The 22,153-nt window shown below is 38.8% G+C and overlaps 1 protein-coding gene across 6 annotated transcripts in view; it reads left to right on the top strand.

Moving 5' to 3' along the window:
• The window catches only part of Arhgap44 (Rho GTPase activating protein 44), a 176,844-nt gene that overhangs the window by 77,603 nt on the left and 77,088 nt on the right, over positions 1 to 22,153 (top strand). For all 6 annotated transcript variants that reach the window (XM_026390615.2, XM_026390612.2, XM_026390614.2 and 3 more), the window contains exons 2-3: positions 16,025 to 16,064; positions 17,096 to 17,200. In XM_026390615.2, coding sequence (XP_026246400.1) covers positions 16,025 to 16,064; positions 17,096 to 17,200 — 145 coding nt within the window. The remainder of the gene's footprint in view (positions 1 to 16,024; positions 16,065 to 17,095; positions 17,201 to 22,153) is intronic.

Genomic DNA, 22,153 nt, shown 5'->3' with positions numbered 1-22,153 from the left:
ACTTTTCCTCCTGAGCATCTTATGGGTCTTTTTTTTTTAATTTTCATGGAACACATTTTGGGAAATGCCACTGTGACCTAACAGTCTGATGCACAACACTGGTGACAGTCAAGGTTTCTGTGGGTGGTGTTGATTGTTCTCCTGAAGCACTGTAAGTAGAACAGGACACCATTTTTTTTTTTAGATCAGTTTGCCGGGGCTCTGGTTTGCTTTTAGTCAGTTGAGTAAAAAATTTAAAAAGTCATGACTTGTCCCCCGATGTCAACTCCACAGTGCTGTCATCCTGCAGAGTGACTCAGCTCTTGGAAATGGTCCTTTAGTGCTCCTTGTCCTGATGATGAACGATGTTCTTTGATTTACAAAGACGAGGCTTAAAATACCAGCCTTCTTAAAAATAGCCTCCCTCCTGGGGCTGCCTCCCTTCCTTGAAGATCAGCTTCCCCAGGTCCAGGTCTTCCGGCTGAGGTGCTTCAGGAGCCGGGAAGCAGGGAGTGTTGGAGAGTGGACTTCCTTTTGCTTCTTCCAGCTCTACCATAACGAATCTTTTTTGTCAGTAAAACATGTTCTCGAATTTTCTTAAATCTCTGTGATCTTCAGATCAGCTTACAACCCCTTCCCATTTTTAGGATCAAACTCAAGCAGAATTTGTCTCCAACACAAGATCTTTTGGGGATCTTCAAAGGAGAGAGCTGGATACTATATAGTTACATTATTTTTTTATTGGTTATTTTAATTTATATGTAATTGATGTGTAGTTGCTATAGCTAACTAACAAGATGCCCTAAAACTGGGAACTTATTTATTTTTATTTTATTTTATTTTGGGGGTGTACCAGAGATTGAACTCAGGGCACCCGATCACTGAGCCACATCCCAGCCCTATTTTGTATTTTATTGAGTGACAGGGTCTCAGTGAGTTGCTTAGTGCCTTGCTTTTGCTGAGGCTGGCCTTGAACTTGTGATCCTCCTGCCTCAGCCTCCTGAACCGCTGGGATTACAGGCATGCACCACAGCGCCCGATAGTAACTTATTTTTAAGCAAAAAGTAGTAAAACCTTTAAAGCAAGTGTTACAGTTCATATGTGTATGTGTGCTTGTGGGTGAAACTATTCATTGTAGAACTTTTCAGAGCCTTTAATATTTTAATGAGACTGTAGGTGGAAGAATCTGATGAACATGGGTTTTTTTTTGTGTGTGTTTGCTTTTGATTTCCATGAACGTCATTCGTGCAAAGTTTATGCCTAAGTACCTAGTCCTTGGTTTTTGTTAATTTTTATCGTATCTTCTATTTGTTGCACAGGTGACATATTTTTGCATTTGTTATGAAACATAGAATGAAAAAAAGCCATGAACCTGCTACATGAGTTCAGACCAAAATACAGAGGATTGTGTTGATGCCACCAATATACGTTTCCCTAATCCAGTCTCCTTCCCTTTCCTGGAGATAATATTTAAAATTTGGTATTTATAATTCTCTTGCTTTCTTTTTAAAAAATTTTTAGTTGGTGCCTCGTAGTTATGTATTATGGCGGGATTTATTGTTATGTACTTGTACACGTGCACAGCTCAACAATGTAATTGGGACAATTTCATTTTTCCCCCTCCTCTGTCTTCCCCTGGTTCTCTTCCTCTACCATGCTGGTCTCCAGTAGGTTTCATAAGCCCTTTCCCAACCCCACCTCTTTCTCTAGCTTCCACATATGAGAGACAGCGTTATGATCTTTGTCTGAGTTTGGCTTAGTTTGCCTCTTGGTCCTCTGAAGTTCCATCCATTTTCCTGCAAATGACATAATTTAATTCTTCCCTTTGATTGAACGAAACTCCACGGTGTATACATACTGCATTTCTTTATCCATTCACCTGTTGATGGACACCCAGGCAGGTTCTGTAGTTTGGCTCTACTGAATCATGCTGCGGTCAACAGGGTATGCATGCATCACTATTAGCTTGCTCATTCCTATTCTTTTCTTGCTTTCTTTTTATTTTGCTACATATGTATTTATCCCTTTACAATATGTTGTTTATTGGTGTTTGGTTTTGAGCTTTATGAAAATAGTTTTATTTAAGTAAAATTTTCTATTCAATATTGTACTTCGAAGATTTCACCCACGTTGTTTTGGGTAAATTTTATTTCATCTCTCTCTCTCTCTCTCTCTCTCTCTCTCTCTCTCTCTCTCTCTCTCTCTCTCTCTCTCTCTCTCTCTCTTTCCTGTATGACATGTCACTACATAAATACATTCCAACTTCTTTATTTTCTTGATGGCTATTTTTTTGAATGCAGATCCCAACCCATTGTGATAGTGAATTTTCAATTTCATGACCTCAGTAGAAAATATTAGTGTGTATCAAACATAGAAAGAAGGAGGATTGTTCTTTTAAAGGCATTTCATTTGGATACCCAGTTTCCCGGTATTAACTGGACTAGAGTTGACACATTGTTTCTACGATGCTTTTGTTAACAGTCCTTAGTTCCAGGCCCTGCATGTCCTTATCCTTTAAGACTGTCAGATGTCTCCATTTTTTTTTTTTTTTGCCAAAATGATATGTGTAAAATGGTATTTCTTTGTGGTTTTAATTTGCATATTCCTGATCACTAGCAAAGTTGGACCAAGTTTTCGTACATCTATTAACCATTACAATTTCTTCTCTTAAAAAAGTGCTAGTCTTTAGTCTATTTTCCCATAGACATGATCTTTTTCTTCTTGACTAGAAGGAATTCTTGACACAGTCTGAATATTAATTCTTTGATGGTGATTTTTTTTTTTTTTTGCATGAATCTTTTTCCAGTATCTGGCTTCTTTTTACTGTTTTTAAGAAGCCATTGTAACAGAAATTAATTTTAATATGAACATATGTTAGTCTTTTAGAATAGTCTTTATTTTCAAAAGTGTAATTCCATGGTCAATATATAAGATATTTAATATTTTTTTCCTAGAAGTTTTAATGTCTTGCCTTTTATGTTTAGAGTTTTAATTTATTAGGACTTGACATTTTTACATGATGTCCAATAGAAACCCTATTTCTCCTCCTGCCTCCATAAAGAATTGGCCCCATACTGCTTATTAAATAACATTTTTCTCTATCCTATCAGTGAATGTTCTATCAGTGAATGTTCCTGATTGTAGGTGACACCCTGCTGTCTGTGGTGTCCTGCCTCTCAATGGCTCTGTTCCTGGGTGTTCTTTGTTCCACTGATCATTGTGAACATGGACATAATTAATTTTTTCACTACTGTGACTTTTACAAGTTTTGGTATCTGATATGGAAGATTCCCCAACTTCTTATTCTCAAGGATGATCTTGATTTTTCTTAAGCTCTCTTTTGCATTTTCATATAAATTTTAGGCTTAGCTTGTTAAATATTATTTTTAATTTGTATTAAAATTTTTGATTGACATCTTATTAATATGAATGGACATCGTGACAACATTAATTACTCTCATTCACAAAAGCAGTGTTTTTCTCTGTTTATTTGCCTGTATTAGTATCTTTTACTAACTTTAAAATTTTTCTTCCATAGGAATACTGCCCATGTTTTGTTAAATTTATTCTAATTTCTTTGCTGTGTTAAATTAGTTTTTTTCCACATTTTTTATTTTGTGCGATATAGTTGGACCTAGTGATGGGATTTGTTGTCACATGTTTGTACATGCACACAGTGTAACAATATAATTTAGCCAATGTCACTCCCTAGCACTTCCCTACTCTTCTCTCTTTTTAGGAGATCCACCCCAACCTTTGTTTTCCTTTTTAACTCTCTAGCTTCCACAGAGGACAGAAAACATTAGGACCCTTAACCTTCTGATTTTGACTTATTAAATTATTTTTAAAATTTGGTTTTCTGAGTATTTACTGACTATATTAATTTTGTTATTCTAATCTTACATCTAATCAACCTTTCTAAACTTTATAATAATTTCTGTAAATTGCTTTGAGTTTACTTTGTGGGTGAACGTAATCTTCATATGATGTTATTTTAGTGTTTTTTTTTCCTTTTCATTTTAAAATCTTTTATTTCAGCTGTTTATTGAACTGGAGAGACCGTGATAATAGGAATTCTTATTTTATTCTTGATTTAAAGAGACTGTTTTCATTAAGAATAAGATTTCTAACCAATGTGATTCTGCAACCTGTACACTCAGAAAAATGAGAAATTATACCCCATCTGATTCAAATGTATGATATGTCAAGATCATTGTCCTATCATGTGTAACTAATTAAAACAAATAAAAATAAAGAAATAAATAAATAAGAAATAAGATTTCTAGGCATTTTTTTTAAAAAAATCAAGTTATGGATTTTCCTTTTTTGTAATTTTTCATGAACATGCTTTGAATTTTATTAAATTGTATCTTCGAGAAAGTCTTGTTTTTTTGTCATTTGGCAGTGTGATGAATTACACTTGCGGACTTCTAAAATTAACCACTCTTGCATTCTAGCAATTAATCTAACTTGTTCAAAATGTGCTAATTTATTTTGTCTGGAAGTTTTGTATCCTTGTGTTATTAATATGTGTGACTGATTTTTAATTTTCTTTACATTGTCCTTTTCTAGTTTTGGTGTCAAGTCTTAGCATGCATGGCACTTTTTTTTTTCTGTCGTCTTATGTTCTTTTTAAGAGTTTGATAAGGAGGTGGAGGGTACAACTCTGTGGGTGAGGCCCTGGGTTCCATCCCCAGCAGTGCAAGTAGAGGAAAGGGAAAAAACAGACCAAAGAAAATAAATAACTTGCTATTTCTCCTCAAAAGTCTATTTCTGTTAGAAATAGTTTGCTGTATCTATTCTTCTCTTTTCCCTTCATACTTATTGAGTCTTTGTCTTTGTTACAGCCTTTATTATTAGCATAGAGCAAGATTTTTTTTCTAAGCTGTCCATCTCTAGTTTCTAACTGGGATATTTAGACCATGTGTATTTTGTCATCACATTTAAACTTGTATCTACATTTTACTTTGTGCCCTCTCTATGTTGCTTTGCCCACCACTGTTTTTCCTTTTGCTTCAGTTGTTAAGTTTTTCTTGATTTCATCTGTCAGTTTGACAGATATGTACTCGATTTCTGTCCTTGCAGTGGTTATCTTTGAATGTTGATCACGTTTCAGCTTCACAAAATCAAAGTTGTTATTTTAGCTTCTCTAAAGAACAGACACTAGGAGCTTAGAATATTTAACCCCAAGCACTTTCCCTCCTGGATTTGCATGACATTGTTGTCTAATATCTCAGTTCTATCTTTAAAAGATTTTTTTGTTTACTTTTAAAATTGACATAAAGTAATGCAATTAGAGAAATGCAAATCAAAACCACTCTAAGATTCATGCTCCTGTCAGAATGGCAGCTATTATGCATACAAACAACAGTAAGTGTTGGTGAGGATGTGGGGGAAAAGGCACACTCATACACTGCTGGTGGGATTGCAAATTGGTGCAGCCAATATGGAAAGCAGTATGGAGATTTCTTGGAAAACTGGGAATGGAACCACCATTTGACCCAGCTATCCCTCTCCTCCATCTATACCCAAAGGACTTAAAAACAGCATACTGCAGGGACACAGCCACATCAATGTTTATAGCAGCACAATTCACAATAGCTAAACTGTGGAACCAAATAGATGCCCTTCATTAGATGAATGGATAAAAAAAATGTAGCATATACACACAATGGAATATTACTCAGCAATAAAAGAGAATAAAATCATGGCATTTGCAGATAAACGGATGGGGTTAGAGAAGATAATGCTAAGTGAAGTTAGCCAATCCCAAAAAAACAAATGCTGAATGTTCTTTTTGATAATAAGGAGCTGATTCATAGTAGGGTAGGGAGAGGGAGCATGGGAGGAATCATGATTATCCAAAGTACAGACATGAATTGGTGTGAATATACTGTGTATATAACCGGAACTATGAAAAATTGTGCTCTATATGTGTAATAAGAATTGTAATGCATTCCATTGTCCTATATAAATAAATAAATAAAACAAAAAATTTCAACTGGTGTATATGATGATAAATAATTACTGTATTGCCCATTTTATTTTTATCTTATTAAATATCATTTAAAAATTTTTAAAAATTGACATAAAGTAAGATCTACTCTTTTGATAGACTTCTTTGAGTTTCAACATGTATATAGATCTGCGTAACGCTGCCACGAACAGAATACAGGATGATTCCCTAGTTCCTCTGGGTTGTAGTCAAACCTACCCTGCCCCCCACCCCCAATCCATGCCACCTGCTGCTCCCTTTTCCTTACCTGTGGCTTGGCTTTTCCAGCATGGCATACTGATGGGGTCATTATGTGTGTGGCCTCTTGGAAAGGTCTCTTGTACACTGAGCACTTCGGTGGTGTGGCTGCTTGTCCCTGCACTTCTACCTATTCTGTTCCTAGGTTTTGCAGAATGGTGTCCCTGCTGCACCCAGAGCTTATACTGTTGTGCAGCGTGTCAACTCGCTGTCCTGTTGGGGCACAGGTGGCTTGCCTCCAGACTGTCAGTATTGCAAGTCGAGTTGTACAAGCATTCACAAGTGTTTTGGAGCATGTGGATTTTTTGAACATGAAATCTTGATTGCTCCCTAATAGCTTTTCTGGGTCACACAGCAAGTGAAAAAAAAATATATATATATATATATATTCAGGGCATTAAGGAACTGCCACACTGCTTCCACAGGGCCATACCAGTTTGCACAGCTCAACCCCCAGCTGTCAGTTGTACTTGCTGTTATAGAGGGGTGTGTGTGTGTGTGGGGGGGGTGTGTGTGGCCTTTTTGACACTCGTATCTAATTTTGGTATTGATTGACGTTCTCTGAATGGACTGTAAGCTTCTCATCTTATGCTCTTTGCCATCAGAATATTTTCCTTTTTATTTTATTTTATTTTATTTTTTATTTTATTTTTTACCATTTTAATGAGTTTTTTTCTTATTATTGACTTTAAGAGCTCTTCATATAGATACAATTTTTTTTTCAGATTTCTGCTGCACAAGTATTTTCCGTCTTTTTGTGGGTCATTGGTTCATCTTTAACCATATCTTTCATGCAGCAAAAGTTCTTCTTTTTAAGGAAGCCTTAATATGTGAGTTTTTTTCTTTTATGACTCATGATTTTGATGGTATTGTTAAGAATTGAGTGCCTCAATCAGGGTCAAAGATATTTTTTCCCGTGTTTTCTTAAAAAGTTTTTTTTAATTGAAGCTCTTGCTCTATTTGTGAATTAATTGTTATACAATATGAAGACTGGACTGGAGTTCATATTTTTGTGTATTACTGTGTTCCATTGCATTTCCTTAGCTGCTGCTTCTATTAGAGCCGTCTTTGCCTTGGTCTTCCTTGTCTAGGTCTGTTTCTAAATTCTTCGTTCTTTTCTATTGATTTAAGTTTCTGTCCTTTTGCCAACACCATACTCTGAAAAAAAACTATATATGTGTGTGTGTGTGTGTGTGTGTATGTATATATATATATATATATATATATATATATATATATATATATTTGAAGTGGACACAACACCTTTATTTTATTTATTTATATTTTTGTGGTGCTGAGGATCATACCCAGCACCTCACATGCTAGGTGAGCGCTCTACCACTGAGCTACGACCTGAGCTCCTACACCATACTCTTTTGATTATTTAATTTTTCAGTAGTTTTAAAAATTAGATCATGAAAGTCCTACAGCTTTATTTTTCTTTCTAGAAATAGTTCCAGTTCTTTTGCTTCCTTTGTACTTTAGTATCAGTTTTTGAGTTGGTTGTCTGTCTCTGTAGCAGACCTTGTTAACTCCGGTTGGCGTTGTGTTTAATCTGTGGTCATATGGGGGGAAAATTGGTATCTTTCCTGTGCTGAGTTTTCTAGCCCACAGACCTGGTATGTCTCTGCATTTATTTAGATCTTCTGTGATTTCTTTCACATGAGTTTGTGATTTTCAGCCTGCAGGTTCTGTATGCGTTTTGATGGATCCATACCTGAGTGGTGTATTTTTTGTAAGCAATTGCCAGAGCTTTTTTGGGGGTATGTGTGTGTGGCTATGATAGGGCACCAGGGATTGAACCCAAGGGTGCTCAACCCCCTGAGCCTCATCCCCAACCCTTTTTATATACTTATTTTTAAATTTTGAGACAGGGTCTTGCCAAGTTGCTTAGGGCCTCACTAAGTTGCTGAGTCTGGCTTTGAACTCGCAATTCTCCTGCCTCAGCCTCCCGAACTGGTCAATGCTGTTTTAACAACATTGATTTGTATGATTTTTACTAATATGTAGATATTCAGTTAATTTTTCTATGTATATCTTGTTTTTTTTAATACTTGCATTTTTGTTTATTTTTTTTATTACTAATATGTTGAGTGTTTTATTTTTTATTTTTTTTTGTTTTCTTCTTATTAATGTTTTATTATAGCTTACATATGTATATTCTTCTGGAATTTATTTTTGGTACAGTGTGAAGTAGAGGATTAAAGTTGTTTTACCAATATCAGACTGAACCCAAACCACTTATTTTAAAAGATTATTACATTTCTATACTTCACTGAAGTTTTGCTGTTGTCGAAACTATCTACATATACTTGTTTTTTTTTTTTTTCATTTTTTTTTTTATTGGTCCTTCATAACATTACATAGTTCTTAATACATCATATTACATGGTTTGATTCAAGTGGATTATGAACTCCCGCTTTTACCCCGTATACAAATTGCTGTATCACATCAGTTACCCTTCCATTGATTGACATATTGCCTTTCTAGTGTCTGATGTATTCTGCTGTCCGTCCTATTGTCTACTATCCCCCCTCCCCTCCCCTCCCCTCCCCTTTTCTCTCTCTACCCCTTCTACTGTAAATCATGTCTTCCATTTGTATTCTCTTGACTTACCCCTCCTTACCTCTTATATGACATTTTGTATAACCCTGAGGATCGCCTTCCATTTCCATGCAATTTCCCTTCTCACTCCCTTTCCCTCCCACCTCTCATCCCTGTTTACTGTAAATATTCTTCTCAAGCTCTTCGTCCCTACCCTGTCCTTGTTTACACCCCTTATATCAAAGGAGTCATTTGGTATTTGTTTTTTAAAGATTGACTAGCTTCACTTAGCATAATCTGCTCTAATGCCATCCATTTCCCTCCAAATTCTATAATTTTGTCATTTTTTAATGCAGAGTAATACTCCATAGTGTATAAATGCCACAATTTTTTTATCCATTCATCTATTGAAGGGCATCTAGGCTGGTTCCACAGTCTTGCTATCGTGAATTGAGCTGCTATGAACATCGATGTAGCAGTGTCCCTGTAGCATGCTCTTGTTAGGGTTTTAGGGAATAGACCGAGAAGGGGAATAGCTGGGTCAAATGGTGGTTCCATTCCCAGCTTTCCGAGAAATCTCCATACTGCTTTCCAAATTGGCTGCACCAATTTGCAGTCCCACCAGCAATGAACAAGAGTGCCCTTTTCCCCGCATCCTCTCCAGCACTTATTGTTGTTTGACTTCCTAATGGCTACCAGTCTTACTGGAGTGAGATGGTATCTTAGGGTAGTTTTGATTTGCATTTCTCTGACTGCTAGCAATGGTGAGCATTTTTTCATGTACTTGTTGATTGATTGTATGTCCTCCTCTGAGAAGTGTCTGTTCAGGTCCTTGGCCCATTTATTGATTGGGTTATTTGTTATCTTATTGTCTAATTTTTTGAGTTCTTTGTATATTCTGGTTATTAGGGCTCTATCTGAAGTGTGTGGAGTAAAGATTTGTTCCCAGGATGTAGGCTCCCTATTTATCTCTCTTATTGTTTCTTTTGCTGAGAAAAAACTTTTTAGTTTGAGTAAGTCCCATTTGTTGATTCTATTTGTTAACTCTAGCGCTATGGGTGTCCTATTGAGGAATTTGGAGCCCGATCCCACAGCGTGTAGATCATAACCAACTTTTTCTTCTATCAGATGCCGTGTCTCTGATTTAATATCAAGCTCCTTGATCCATTTTGAGTTAACTTTTGTGCACGGCGAGAGATAGGGATTCAGATTCATTTTGGTGCAAATGGATTTCCAGTTTTCCCAGCACCATTTGTTGAAGATGCTATCCTTCCTCCATTGCATGCTTTTAGCCCCTTTATCAAAAATAAGATAGTTGTAGTTTTGTGGATTGGTTACTGTGTCCTCTATTCTGTACCATTGGTCCACCCGCCTGTTTTGGTACCAGTACCATGCTGTTTTTGTTACTATTGCTCTGTAGTATAGTTTGAAGTCTGGTATCGCTATACCGCCTGATTCACACTTCCTGCTTAGTATTGTTTTTGCTATTCTGGGTCTTTTATTATTCCATATGAATTTCATGATTCTTTTATCTATTTCTACAAGATATGCTGTTGGGATTTTGATTGGCATTGCATTGAACTTATAGAGAACTTTTGGTAATATCGCCATTTTGATGATGTTAGTTCTGCCTATCCATGAGCAGGGTATGTTTTTCCATCTTCTAAGGTCTTCTTCTATGTCTTTCTTTAGGGTTCTGTAATTTTCATTGTATAAATCTTTCACCTCTTTTGTTAGGTTGATTCCCAAGTATTTTATTTTTTGGGGGGATATTGTGAATGGAGTAGTTGTCCTCATTTCCGTTTCAGAGGATTTGTTGCTGATATACAGGAATGCCTTTGATTTATGCGTGTTGATCTTATATCCTGCCACTTTGCTGAATTCATTTATTAGCTCTAATAGCTTCTTTGTAGACCCTTTTGGGTCTGCTAGGTATAGAATCATATCATCTGCAAATAGTGATAATTTAAGTTCTTCTTTTCCTATTTTTATGCCTTTAATTTCTTTTGACTGTCTAATTGCTCTGGCCAGTGTTTCGAGGACTATGTTGAACAGAAGTGGTGAGAGAGGGCATCCCTGTCTTGTACCAGATCTTAGAGGGAATGCCTTCAATTTTTCTCCATTCAGAATGATGCTGGCCTGTGGCTTATCATAGATTGCTTTTACAATGTTGAGGTATGATCCTGTTATCCCTAATTTTTCTAGCGTTTTGAACATAAAGGGATGCTGTACTTTGTCGAATGCTTTTTCTGCATCTATTGAGATGATCATATGGTTCTTATTTTTAAGTCTATTGATGTGGTGAATAACGTTTATTGATTTCCGTATATTAAACCAGCCTTGCATCCCAGGAATGAATCCTACTTGATCATGATGTATAATTTTTTTGATATGTATTTGAATCCGATTCGCCAGAATTTTATTGAGGATTTTTGCGTCAAGGTTCATTAGAGATATTGGTCTGTAGTTTTCCTTCTTTGATGTGTCTTTGTCTGGTTTCGGAATCAGGGTGATGTTGGCCTCGTAGAATGAATTTGGAAGTTCTCCCTCTTTTTCTATTTCCTGAAATAGCTTGAAAAGTATTGGTGTTAGTTCCTCTTTAAAGGTTTTGTAAAACTCTGCTGTATACCCATCCGGTCCTGGGCTTTTCTTAGTTGGTAGTCTTTTGATGGTTTCTTCTATTTCCTCTATTGTTATTGGTCTGTTTAGGTTGTCTATATCCTCCTGGCTCAATCTGGGCAGATCATAAGACTCAAGGAATTTATCAATGCCTTCACTATCTTCTATTTTATTGGAGTATAAGGATTCAAAGTAATTTCTGATTATCTTCTGTATTTCTGAAGTGTCTGTTGTTATATTGCCTTTTTCATCCCGTATGCTAGTAATTTGGGTTCTCTCTCTTCTTCTCTTCGTTAGCATGGCTAAGGGTCTGTCAATTTTATTTATTTTTTCAAAGAACCAGCTTTTAGTTTTGTCAATTTTTTCAATTGTTTCTTTTGTTTCAATTTCATTAATTTCAGCTCTGATTTTAATTATTTCTTGCCTTCTACTTCTTTTGCTGTTGTTTTGCTCTTCTTTTTCTAGGATTTTGAGATGAAGTATGAGATCATTTATTTGTTGGTTTTTTCTTTTTTTGAGGAATGAACTCCAAGCAATGAGTTTTCCTCTTAGAACTGCTTTCAATGTGTCCCATAGATTCCGATATGTTGTGTCTGTGTTTTCATTTAACTCTAGGAATTTTTTAATTTCCTCCTTGATATCTTCTAAAACCCATTGATCACTCAGCAACCTATTGTTCATTCTCCAGGTGATGCTTGCTTTTTCCTTTCTTCTTTTATCATTGATTTTCAGTTTCATTCCATTATGATCAGATAAGATGCATGGTATTATCTCTACCCCTTTGTATTGTCTAAGAGTTGCCCTGTGACATAGTATATGGTCTGTTTTTGAGAAGGTTCCATGTGCTGCTGAGAAAAAAGTGTAGCTACTTGATGTTGGGTGGTATAGTCTATATATGTCAATTAAGTCTAGGTTGTTAATTGTGTTATTGAGTTCTATAGTTTCCTTATTTAACTTTTGTTTGGAAGATCTGTCCAGTGGTGAGAGAGGTGTGTTGAAGTCTCCCATGATTATTGTATGTTGGTCTATTAGACTCTTGAACTTGAGAAGAGTTTGCTTGATGAATACAGCTGCACCATTATTTGGGGCATATATATTTATGATTGTTATGTCTTGTTGGTGTATGGTTCCCTTGAGCAGTATGAAGTGTCCTTCTATATCCCTTTTGATTAGCTTTGGCTTGAAATCTATTTTATTAGATATGAGTATGGACACTCCTGCTTGTTTCCGCGGTCCATATGAGTGATATGATTTTTCCCAACCTTTCACCTTCAGTCTATGTATATCTTTTCCTATCAAATGCGTCTCCTGTAGACAGCATATTGTTGGGTCTTGTTTTTTGATCCATTCTACTAGCCTGTGTCTCTTAATTGGTGAGTTTAAGCCATTAACATTTAGGGTTATTATTGAGATATGGTTTGTTCTTCTATCCATATTTGTTTATTGATGTTACTAAACCTGATTTGTTATCCTCTTTGACTACTTTCCCCCCTTTACTGTCCTACCTCCCATTGTTGGTTTTCAATGTTGTTTTCCATTTCCTCTTCCTGTAATGTTTTGCCAAGGATTTTTTGAAGAGATGGTTTTCTAGCTGCGAATTCTTTTAACTTTTGTTTATTGTGGAAGGTTTTAATTTCATCTTCTAACCTGAAGCTTAATTTCGCCGGATACACGATTCTTGGTTGGAGCCCATTGTCTTTCAGTGTTTGAAATATGTTATTCCAGGATCTTCTAGCTTTCAGAGTCTGTGTTGAGAGATCAGCTGTTATCCTGATTGGTTTACCCCTAAATGTATTCTGCTTTCTTTCTCTTGCAGCTTTTAAAATTCTCTCCTTATTCTGTATGTTGGACATCTTCATTATAATGTGTCTAGGTGTGGATCTCTTATGATTTTGCACATTTGGCGTCCTGTAGGCTTCTAGGATTTGGGATTCTGTCTCAATCTTCAATTCTGGGAAGTTTTCTCGTATTATTTCACTGAATAGACTATTTATTCCTTTGGAATGGAGCTCTGTGCCTTCCTGTATCCCAATGATTCTTAAATTTGGTCTTTTGATATTGTCCCATAATTCTTGGATGTTCTGCTCATGGTTTCTTAGCAGACTTGCTGAGCTGTCTATGTTCTTTTCCAGTTGAAATACTTTGTCTTCATTGTCTGATGTTCTCTCTTCTAAGTGATCTACTCTGCTGGTAGTATTCTCAATTGAGTTTTTAAGTTGGTTTATTGTTTCCTGCATTTCTAGGATTTTTATTTGTTTGTTTTTTATTACCTCTATCTCCCTGTGAAATTGATCTTTTACTTCCTGGATTTGTTTGTCAATGTGATCTTTCATTGTCTGATTTTGCTGTCTCATGTCTTCCTTGAGACTCCAGATCATCTGAAGCATATATATCCTGAACTCTTTATCTGATATTCCATCTGTTGCAGCTATTACCTCTTCTAAAGTTGAGTTGACCTGCATTGCTTGTGGTCCTTTCTTTCCTTGTCTTTTCATACTGCTCGCGTTTCTTTCTGCTTGGTGCAACTGTTGTGTTTTGAAATTTACCCCCTATTTATTTATGTTGCTCTTGTATACTTGAAAAGTCTCCCTTGCAGGTGCGGGCGGCGGCTGTGCCCCTACTCCAATTGGGGTGACGTGTCTACCACGCTGGCGGCTCTCTGGGCCTGTTCCGGGAGTGGAAGGCGGCTCTGCTCTGTCCCTATTCCAATTGGGGTGTCGTGACTACAATGCTGGCAGGTCGCTGGGCCTGTTCCGGCGTGGGCGGTGGGCTTGGCTGGCGGGATTCCACCTAATGGCAGTCCCTAACCTCCCTGCTTGCTAATTAATGGCTTCTCTGAGGCGCCTTATTTTATTTTTTTTAATTGGTTGTTTTACAAAGCTCTTGACATCTCATATTTCATACATTAGAATCAAGTGAGTTATGAACTCCCATTTTTACCCCAAATACAGATTGCAGAATCGCATCGGTTACACATCCACATTTTTACATAATTAGTAACTGTTGTACTCTGCTACCTTTCCTATCCTCTACTATCCCCCCTCCCCTCCCCTCCCCTCCCCTCCCATCCCATATTCTCTCTCTACCCCATCCACTGTAATTCATTTCCCTCCATGTTTGTTATCCCATTCCCCTCACAACCTCTTATATGTAATTTTGTATAACAATGAGGGTCTCCCTCCATTTCCATGCAATTTCCCTTTTTTTCTCCCTTTCCCTCCCACCTCATGTCTCTGTTTAATGTTAATCTTTTCTTCCTGCTCTTCCTCCCTGCTCTGTTCTTAGTTGCTCTCATTATATCAAAGAAGACATTTGGTATTTGTTTTTTAGGGATTGGCTAGCTTCACTGAGCATAATCTGCTCTAGTGCCATCCATTTCCCTGCAAATTCCGTGATTTTGTCATTTTTTAGTGCTGCGTAATACTCCATGGTGTATAAATGCCACATTTTTTTTATCCATTCATCTATTGAAGGGCATCTGGGTTGATTCCACAGTCTAGCAATTGTGAATTGTGCTGCTATGAACATCGATGTGGCAGTATCCCTGTAGTGTGCTCTTTTAAGGTCTTCAGGGAATAGTCCGAGAAGGGCAATAGCTGGGTCAAATGGTGGTTCCATTCCCAGCTTTCCCAGGGATCTCCATACTGCTTTCCAAATTGGCTGCACCCGTTTGCAGTCCCACCAGCAGTGTACAAGAGTACCCTTTTCCCCACATCCTCGCCAGCACTTGTTGTTGTTTGACTTCGTCATGGCTGCCAATCTTACTGGGGTGAGGTGGTATCTTAGGGTGGTTTTGATTTGCATTTCTTTGACTGCTAGAGATGGTGAGCATTTTTTCATGTACTTGTTGATTGACTGTATGTCCTCCTCTGTGAAGAGTTTGTTCATGTCCTTGGCCCATTTGTTGATTGGGTTATTTGTTTTCTTGTTGTTTAATGCAGTGCCAATCAAAATCCCAATGGCATTTCTTGTAGAAATAGGTAAAGCAATCATGAAATTCATATGGAAAAATAAAAGACCCAGAATAGCAAAAACAGTTCTAAGCAGGAAGTGTATATCTTATGTCATGAAATCTTGCTGATCCCATTTCTTCTAGGAAATTTTTTTCATGGGTTTCTTGGCATTTTGCATATTCATATCATCTATGGACAGGGACCTCACACCTGGTGGTCAGACCTTGGTGGTGGCTTTTGCCTTTGTTATCAGAGCTCAATGCTTGTTGTTTACTGATCTCTTCTCAGACTTCTGCTACTTTTTCTTGCTTATCTGGGGGAGGCTGAGGTATATGATTGTGGAAACCTGCTTCATTCTGCTAGTGAAAAATGAGAACCCCAAAACCAAAAATGTATACAGGAACAAAAGAAATATGTTTGTTGTCCTTCATCCAGGTCCCATGTGGAGCCAGAAACTTGAGAGTGTCTTGTATGCCTGTTTGCTAGTGTGCTGGTTATTTAAGGTTTCTAGAATTGCCTCTGTACACTTTGGTTAGGAGTTTCTGCTATAATATCTCTGTTTCTCTAGGGTTGCTGTAAGAGAAGAGAGTGGCGAGTAATTGTAAGATTGTATGTTTTTTTCTTAAATTGATTAAAATTCAATCTTACTGATATATTTCTTGATTTTTCTCTTTAGGGCAGAAAAGACGGAAGTCCTGAGTGAAGACCTTCTTCAGGTAAGGTTATCACTGACCGCGTGGCTCAGGGACACCGGAGATGCTTTCCCTTCTAGGACTCAGCCATTGCCTGGGCTTTCTTCTTCCACTGTCCTCTCTGCTCCTCCTACAAACTGGAGATACCACCTTTTGTCTTACATGACGGTGTTTGACATTTTGAATACAGTTGACCCCAACTCCCTCACTTCCACTGAAAAGAGATTCTAGATATTCTTAGACATCCATGTGGTTTTATTACAAGATATCTGTGAGCTAGGAGGACTTTTTTCTCCTGCCTTAAGTGTATTCAAGTCCACATCGATAGATTCAAACAACTATGGGTCCAAAATATTGGAAAACGGGCCTGGGGGCATAGCTCAGTGGCAGAGTGCTTTTTCTTTCATGTGCAAGTCCTGGGTTTAATTCTCGGCACTGGAGGGGGGGAATGAATGAATGAATGAATGAATAAATAGATAGATAAATAAAATGAACAAGCAAATATATACGTATATATATATACACACACTCATATATAGTATATGTTCATATGTAAATAAATAAATTGAATTGCATTGAGAAATTTTGTCAGTACTGAACACATATAGAACTTTTTTTCTTGTCATTATTCCCCAATCAATACAGTATAACTATTATTTGTATGAGATTGATATTGATTCGGTTTTTAAACTAATCTAGAGATGATTTAAAGAATATATAGGAGGATGGGTGTAGGTTACATGCCATTTGATACAAGGGACATGAGCATTTGTAGGTTTTGTATCCGTGGGCGTTCCTGGAACACGTCGCCTGCAGACCCAGGGACAGCGGTGCTGGTTTAGGTGGGGTCCTCAAGGAGAGGTTTAGAGTCTCTATTAGCAGGAGAGCCCCAGAGTCTGTGACTGCACCCCCCACCCCAGCTCTCTGACACTGGGTGTTGCCTTCCTAGAAGTCCTTGTCTCTGTGAAACCATGAATCGTGACTGCCCAGACTGACATCCCCACTTCTCCAGACTTTGCCTGCACCCGTGACGCCTCCCGCTGTTCTGTCTGCAGGTGGAGAAGCGCCTGGAGCTGGTGAAGCAAGTGTCCCACAGCACACACAAGAAGCTCACGGCCTGTCTGCAGGGCCAGCAGGGGGCCGAGGCCGACAAGCGCTCTGTAAGTGCCTTCTGCTGAGCCCCCCACCCCAGCAGCTTAAAACTTGCCTCCTGAAGGCAAGGGTTCCATTCCTGGGGCCTCATTTCTTGTGGCTGTTAGTGAAGCCCTATGTGTGTCTGTGAATCCGCCAAGCACACCTAGCTTCTTGTTTCTGGAGAGTGAGGACCTTTTCCACAGTTCTAGATCCTTAGCCCTGGTTAAAGTATTGCTCATTCCTCATGCAAGGTGAGGTCCCTCTCATCCTCCCCCAGGGTAGGACCACCAGGAGAATGGCACTGGCATGCTTAAAATCCCACCTGCAGGGAAACTTTATCCTCAATGGTGGACATCTGTCCCCTGAGTCAGCTCATTCCTAGAGTCCATTAGCTTCAATAGTATCTTATGATTGCATAAGAAAAATTATACCATGGTTTCAGAGGTTACAAGTGACCTATAAAGGCCCTTGGAAACGGTTTTCACTGTAATGAGACCATAAAGAGAGTCTGCCAAATAAAGCTACTCTAACGTCTTTGTTTATAACCTACATCGGTAATAACAGGCGTTGTGTGATGTTCTATTTCACAGTCTTTGCTGTAAACCATCTTTACAGTCTCACTTCCCTCTTGACCCTAACTCCCTCGCTTCCACTGAAAAGATATTCTTAGACATTCACTCGGTTTTATTACGAGAGATTTTGCAAGCTAGGCGGACCTTTTTCTCCTGCCTTGAGTGTACAGTCTCCATGTTTTGCGTCTGTTGGATTTATTTATTTTTTTGACCTGAAGTTATTGTTGACTTCTGCTTGCTGTGGTCTCCTTGAATCCCTGAGCTGATGTCAATCTCATCTCTGTTGACAGTTGTGTAAAGCACCCTATGCTTTCTCCTGTCTCCTGTTGAAGTACAAACACTGTTCTGTTAACTTTATCAGTCCTTTCTTTTTCTCACTCGAGCCTTGGTTTCTTCTTTCTTAATAATACAGATGATTATCCCTAATCCAAAATGCTTCATCCAAAATATTTTGGAGTTCAGATTTTTTTTTTTTCTTTTTGGTACTGGGGAGTAAATCCGGGGATGCTCAACCACTGAGCACATATCTATCCCTTTTTTGTATTTTATTTAGAGACCTTGTTATGTTGCTGAGGCTGGCTTCGAACTTTTGATCCTCCTGCCTCGGCCTCCAGAGCCGATGGGATTACAGGCATGTGCCACCGTGCTCAGCCTGGATTTCAGATATTTCAATATTTGCGTGTACATAATGAGTTTTTTTTTTTTTTGGGGGGGGGTATGGGATACAAGTCTAAACACAGAATTCTTAGCAAGGGGACCTGTGACAGTTGTTGGCAGGTCCTGAAGCTTGCAGCCACGTGTGTGCAGTTGAGTCTGCAAACTGGAGATCTATTTAGTTGACCTGGAAGAGGTTTGCAGTGGAAGGAGGTGCCCAAGCATGCGGAGATCAGGGATTTCACTGTACAGATTTTAACTGATCTTGTCAGTGATATCTTGGGCTGATCAGTCTTTATCATCATACGACTGAATAAATGTTCTGAAAGTCAAAGAGCCACTTAAAGTTTAAAATGTTACTTTTGAAGTTAAAAGTATTTAACAGTCATAAAAAATTCCAAATCCTGACTCAAGAATTTTTTTTTCAGTTTTATTTTTCCCTAAAACTGCACATCAGAAGATTTAATAGGAAACATGACACTTATGAATTGCCTCAAATACTGGAATGTGGGCTCAGTTCTTTGCGATGGTCAGGTAGGGAACTGTGTCAGGATCTAAAGAATAGGGGGAAAGGAAGAAGGATAAAAAGATGGAAAATAAATGAATATATAAAAGGGATCAGTTAAAGAGCAGAGGGAGAAATGAAAGACCAAATACTGGCGATGGAAGTGGGGTGTTAAGCACGGTTCAGGAGATGGGCAGTCACCCTCTGCCAGCTGATGTGAACAGGGGTCAGCGCCTCTCATTCCTACAGTGGTCACAGAGCCTCTCATTCCTACAGTGGGATTAGAAGGAGTAGATATCCATGCAGTCCTGTGCTTCCTGGGATGCATATGAATCATTGCTTCCTATTATTTCTCTTTTAACAAGCTCATTCGCTCTTCAATAGTTTAGTTATAATGTCTAATACTTAAAATTTTATCATACAGCTTTAGAAGTTTGGTGCTGAAAGTTATGGCTAGTTGCCGGATGGAAATGGGCACTTTTCTGTTACTCTCTCAGCAACCATAAAAAGCATCATCCTTCTGTGGATATCGAGTTAGACCAGATTCCCTATGTAGGATGGAGAAGAGAAAGGATATGAATGAGGCTTCCATTTTGCCTCACTTAATCCAAGCTCATAATTGGTTGGTTTATAGGTTCTTAAGATTGTCAGCATAATGAAGATGTTTTAAGTCCTTGCATGTCTTACAAGGAGGTCATGTCCAGTAATCTGCTAGCATGTGCAAGTGTTTCTCCACCCAGAAAGTAGCTGTGTCATATATTCAGGTCGGTGCTTCATGCTAGGAAGAGGAGCTCACTGGGAATACAGTGGTAGTTTTCCACCAGCAAGTGGCTGTTTGGAACAAGCGAAGGATGGCAGCACTTTTAAAAAGGGTATAAATGCTTCCAGGACAGGTCCAGTGTGTGCTGAGTCCCCAGAGACAGTAAGGAATCTGACTTTTTTTTTCCCCCTTTGTAGTACTGGGGATTTAACCACTGAGCTATAGCCCCAGATGTTTTTAATTCTTGCTAAGTGGCCCAGGCTGGCCCCCAACTTGCAATCCTCCTGCTTCAGCTTCTCATCACTGTGGCCACCCCATCTGGCAGGAGTATGAAACATAAAAGGTAGCCAAAGCGACTAGATCATAAGAAGAGGAAAGGGGCGTGAGATGGGACCACAGGGAACCTGATCATGCTTTCTAGGCCATGGTGGGGATTTGGACGAAATGCCTAAGATGGGTGGAAAGCCAAGGTTTTATGAGGGAGTGATATGATCAGATTCATAGATGATTCTGTGAGCAATGGATGAGTGGGGTAGGGACCGTGGTAGAAGTGAGAGCCAGTTAGACAAATATGGGACAGATCTAGGTGAAAGCAGTGGGAACAGGGAAGATGGAGAGAGATCTGCTTACCTGCTAGGTGCTGGAGGTAGAATACCCAGACCTGGTAATTGAGTGGATGTGGGGGTATGACAAGAGAGGAGGGGGTTCATACACTTTGGCCTGCGTGACTAGTGAATCCATGAAGTTGAGATCACCCATCAGGGAAAACAGGGGAAGAGGACAAATGGCCTTTGAATCGAGATCCCCAGGAAGGGTGGCATTTCAAGCTCTACCAGAAGGATCTAGCAAAAGTCTGCCCACTTGCTCAGACCTGAAGACTCTTCCCTCTTTCTATCTCATAGTCAGACTTCCAGTAAATCCTGCTGACCCTCTGCCAAAGAATTTCTGTTTCATTGTAGCATATGCCACCCCTTTTCTGGGCAGCTGTCATTATACATCAGTTCCTTCTGGGTTTCCCAGATATAGGATGTTGGGGCTAGGGATGTGGCTCAAGTGGTAGCACTCTCGCCCAGCATGCGTAAGGCACTGGGTTCGATTCTCAGCACCACGTAAAAATAAAAAAAGATATTGTGTCCACCTAAAACCAGATATAGGATGTTCCATCCTCTATATCAGCCCATGAGTATTTAAAATGGAAATCAAATCCTGTCACTCTCTTGCCTAAATCCCACCAAAGGATTCCCACTGTAGAATAAAATCCGAACTCCTTTCTAGTTTTACGTCTTTTACCTGCGTCCCTGTAGCTCAGCTCTTGCTCCCGTCCCTGTCAGTCATCCTTCTCTTGCTGTGTTGATGGGTTACCGAACCCACTGAGCTGCATCCCTCTTGGAGCCTTTGTGCTTGCTCTAGTCTTGATGGAATGCTCTGACCCACAAGTTCAGGCAAGCAACTTTTTTATTGTTCAGTTCTCTGCTCAAATGTCACCTTCTCAGCAAATCTTTTCCCAACTGTCTAATGCACCGGCTCCTTCCCTTCCCCCATCCCACCACCTAACATGATTATTTTCTTCATAGCACAAATTAGCATCTGAAATCACTGTGATCACAGATTTCCATCACTGATGTGTGAGCTCCATGGGAGCAGAGATCCCGATGTCTCTCTATTAGCTGTATCCTCAGTGCCTAAAACAGAGGCTACCCACTGGTAGGCAGTGATAAAAAACAGATCTGTGTCATGAATGGATGACCTATGAGTCATTTAGGCACAGAACCTGCCTAACAGGCTGCCTAACCAATTTGAACCCTTCCTATTCTGTAACAGACCATTTAGCAGGACGGCTCTGAGGTGATCTCTGCATCTGGCCACCCAAGGGCGAAGCTCAGCTCTATACTGCTTCCTAATTTTGCCTGACCTTGAACAAGTTAATCACTTCATAAGCTTTAGTTTTCTCATTTCAAAAATGGTAATAACAAGGGTAATTTCCTGCCCAGTAGGGCTGTTTGACAGATCAGGAGGCAGTGCCTACAATTGCCTGGCATAGTGCTTAAGTGGATATTAAAGAGATACAAGGTGCTGGTTGCCATTGGTACTGCCCACTCTTAGGCTCAGATGGCCATGGAGAAGAACTAGTGAGCCCTGAGCAACTGTCCTGGGCTATGTCTATGGGGGGCTAAATCATAAAAGTGCTTATTGCCTGGATTTAAACTTTGAGGACAATCGAAAGCAGTTTTTGGAGGAAAAAGTTTGAGAGAGAGTGTTTGGGGAACCGAGCAGATACCAGAATGACACGTCTTGCTTGGGTCATCCTTCAAAGCATTGCTTATGCCCAAGGTAATGTTCAAGAGAAGAGTCATCTCCGACTTTTCAGACTAATACATTCCAACTTGAGACAGTCTGTCTTTCCTTCTCTTATTTTTTAAAGTTCTCTTCGAACTCTAGAGGCAAGGGAAAAGTTATTTTTAGTACCTTCTCTTTGATTCTGAAAAAA

Source organism: Urocitellus parryii, chromosome 7, assembly GCF_045843805.1.
Source record: "Urocitellus parryii isolate mUroPar1 chromosome 7, mUroPar1.hap1, whole genome shotgun sequence".
Taxonomy (NCBI): domain Eukaryota; kingdom Metazoa; phylum Chordata; class Mammalia; order Rodentia; family Sciuridae; genus Urocitellus; species Urocitellus parryii.
The sequence above is the reverse complement of the archived record's forward strand: the minus strand, read 5'-3'. Positions and strand labels throughout refer to the sequence as shown.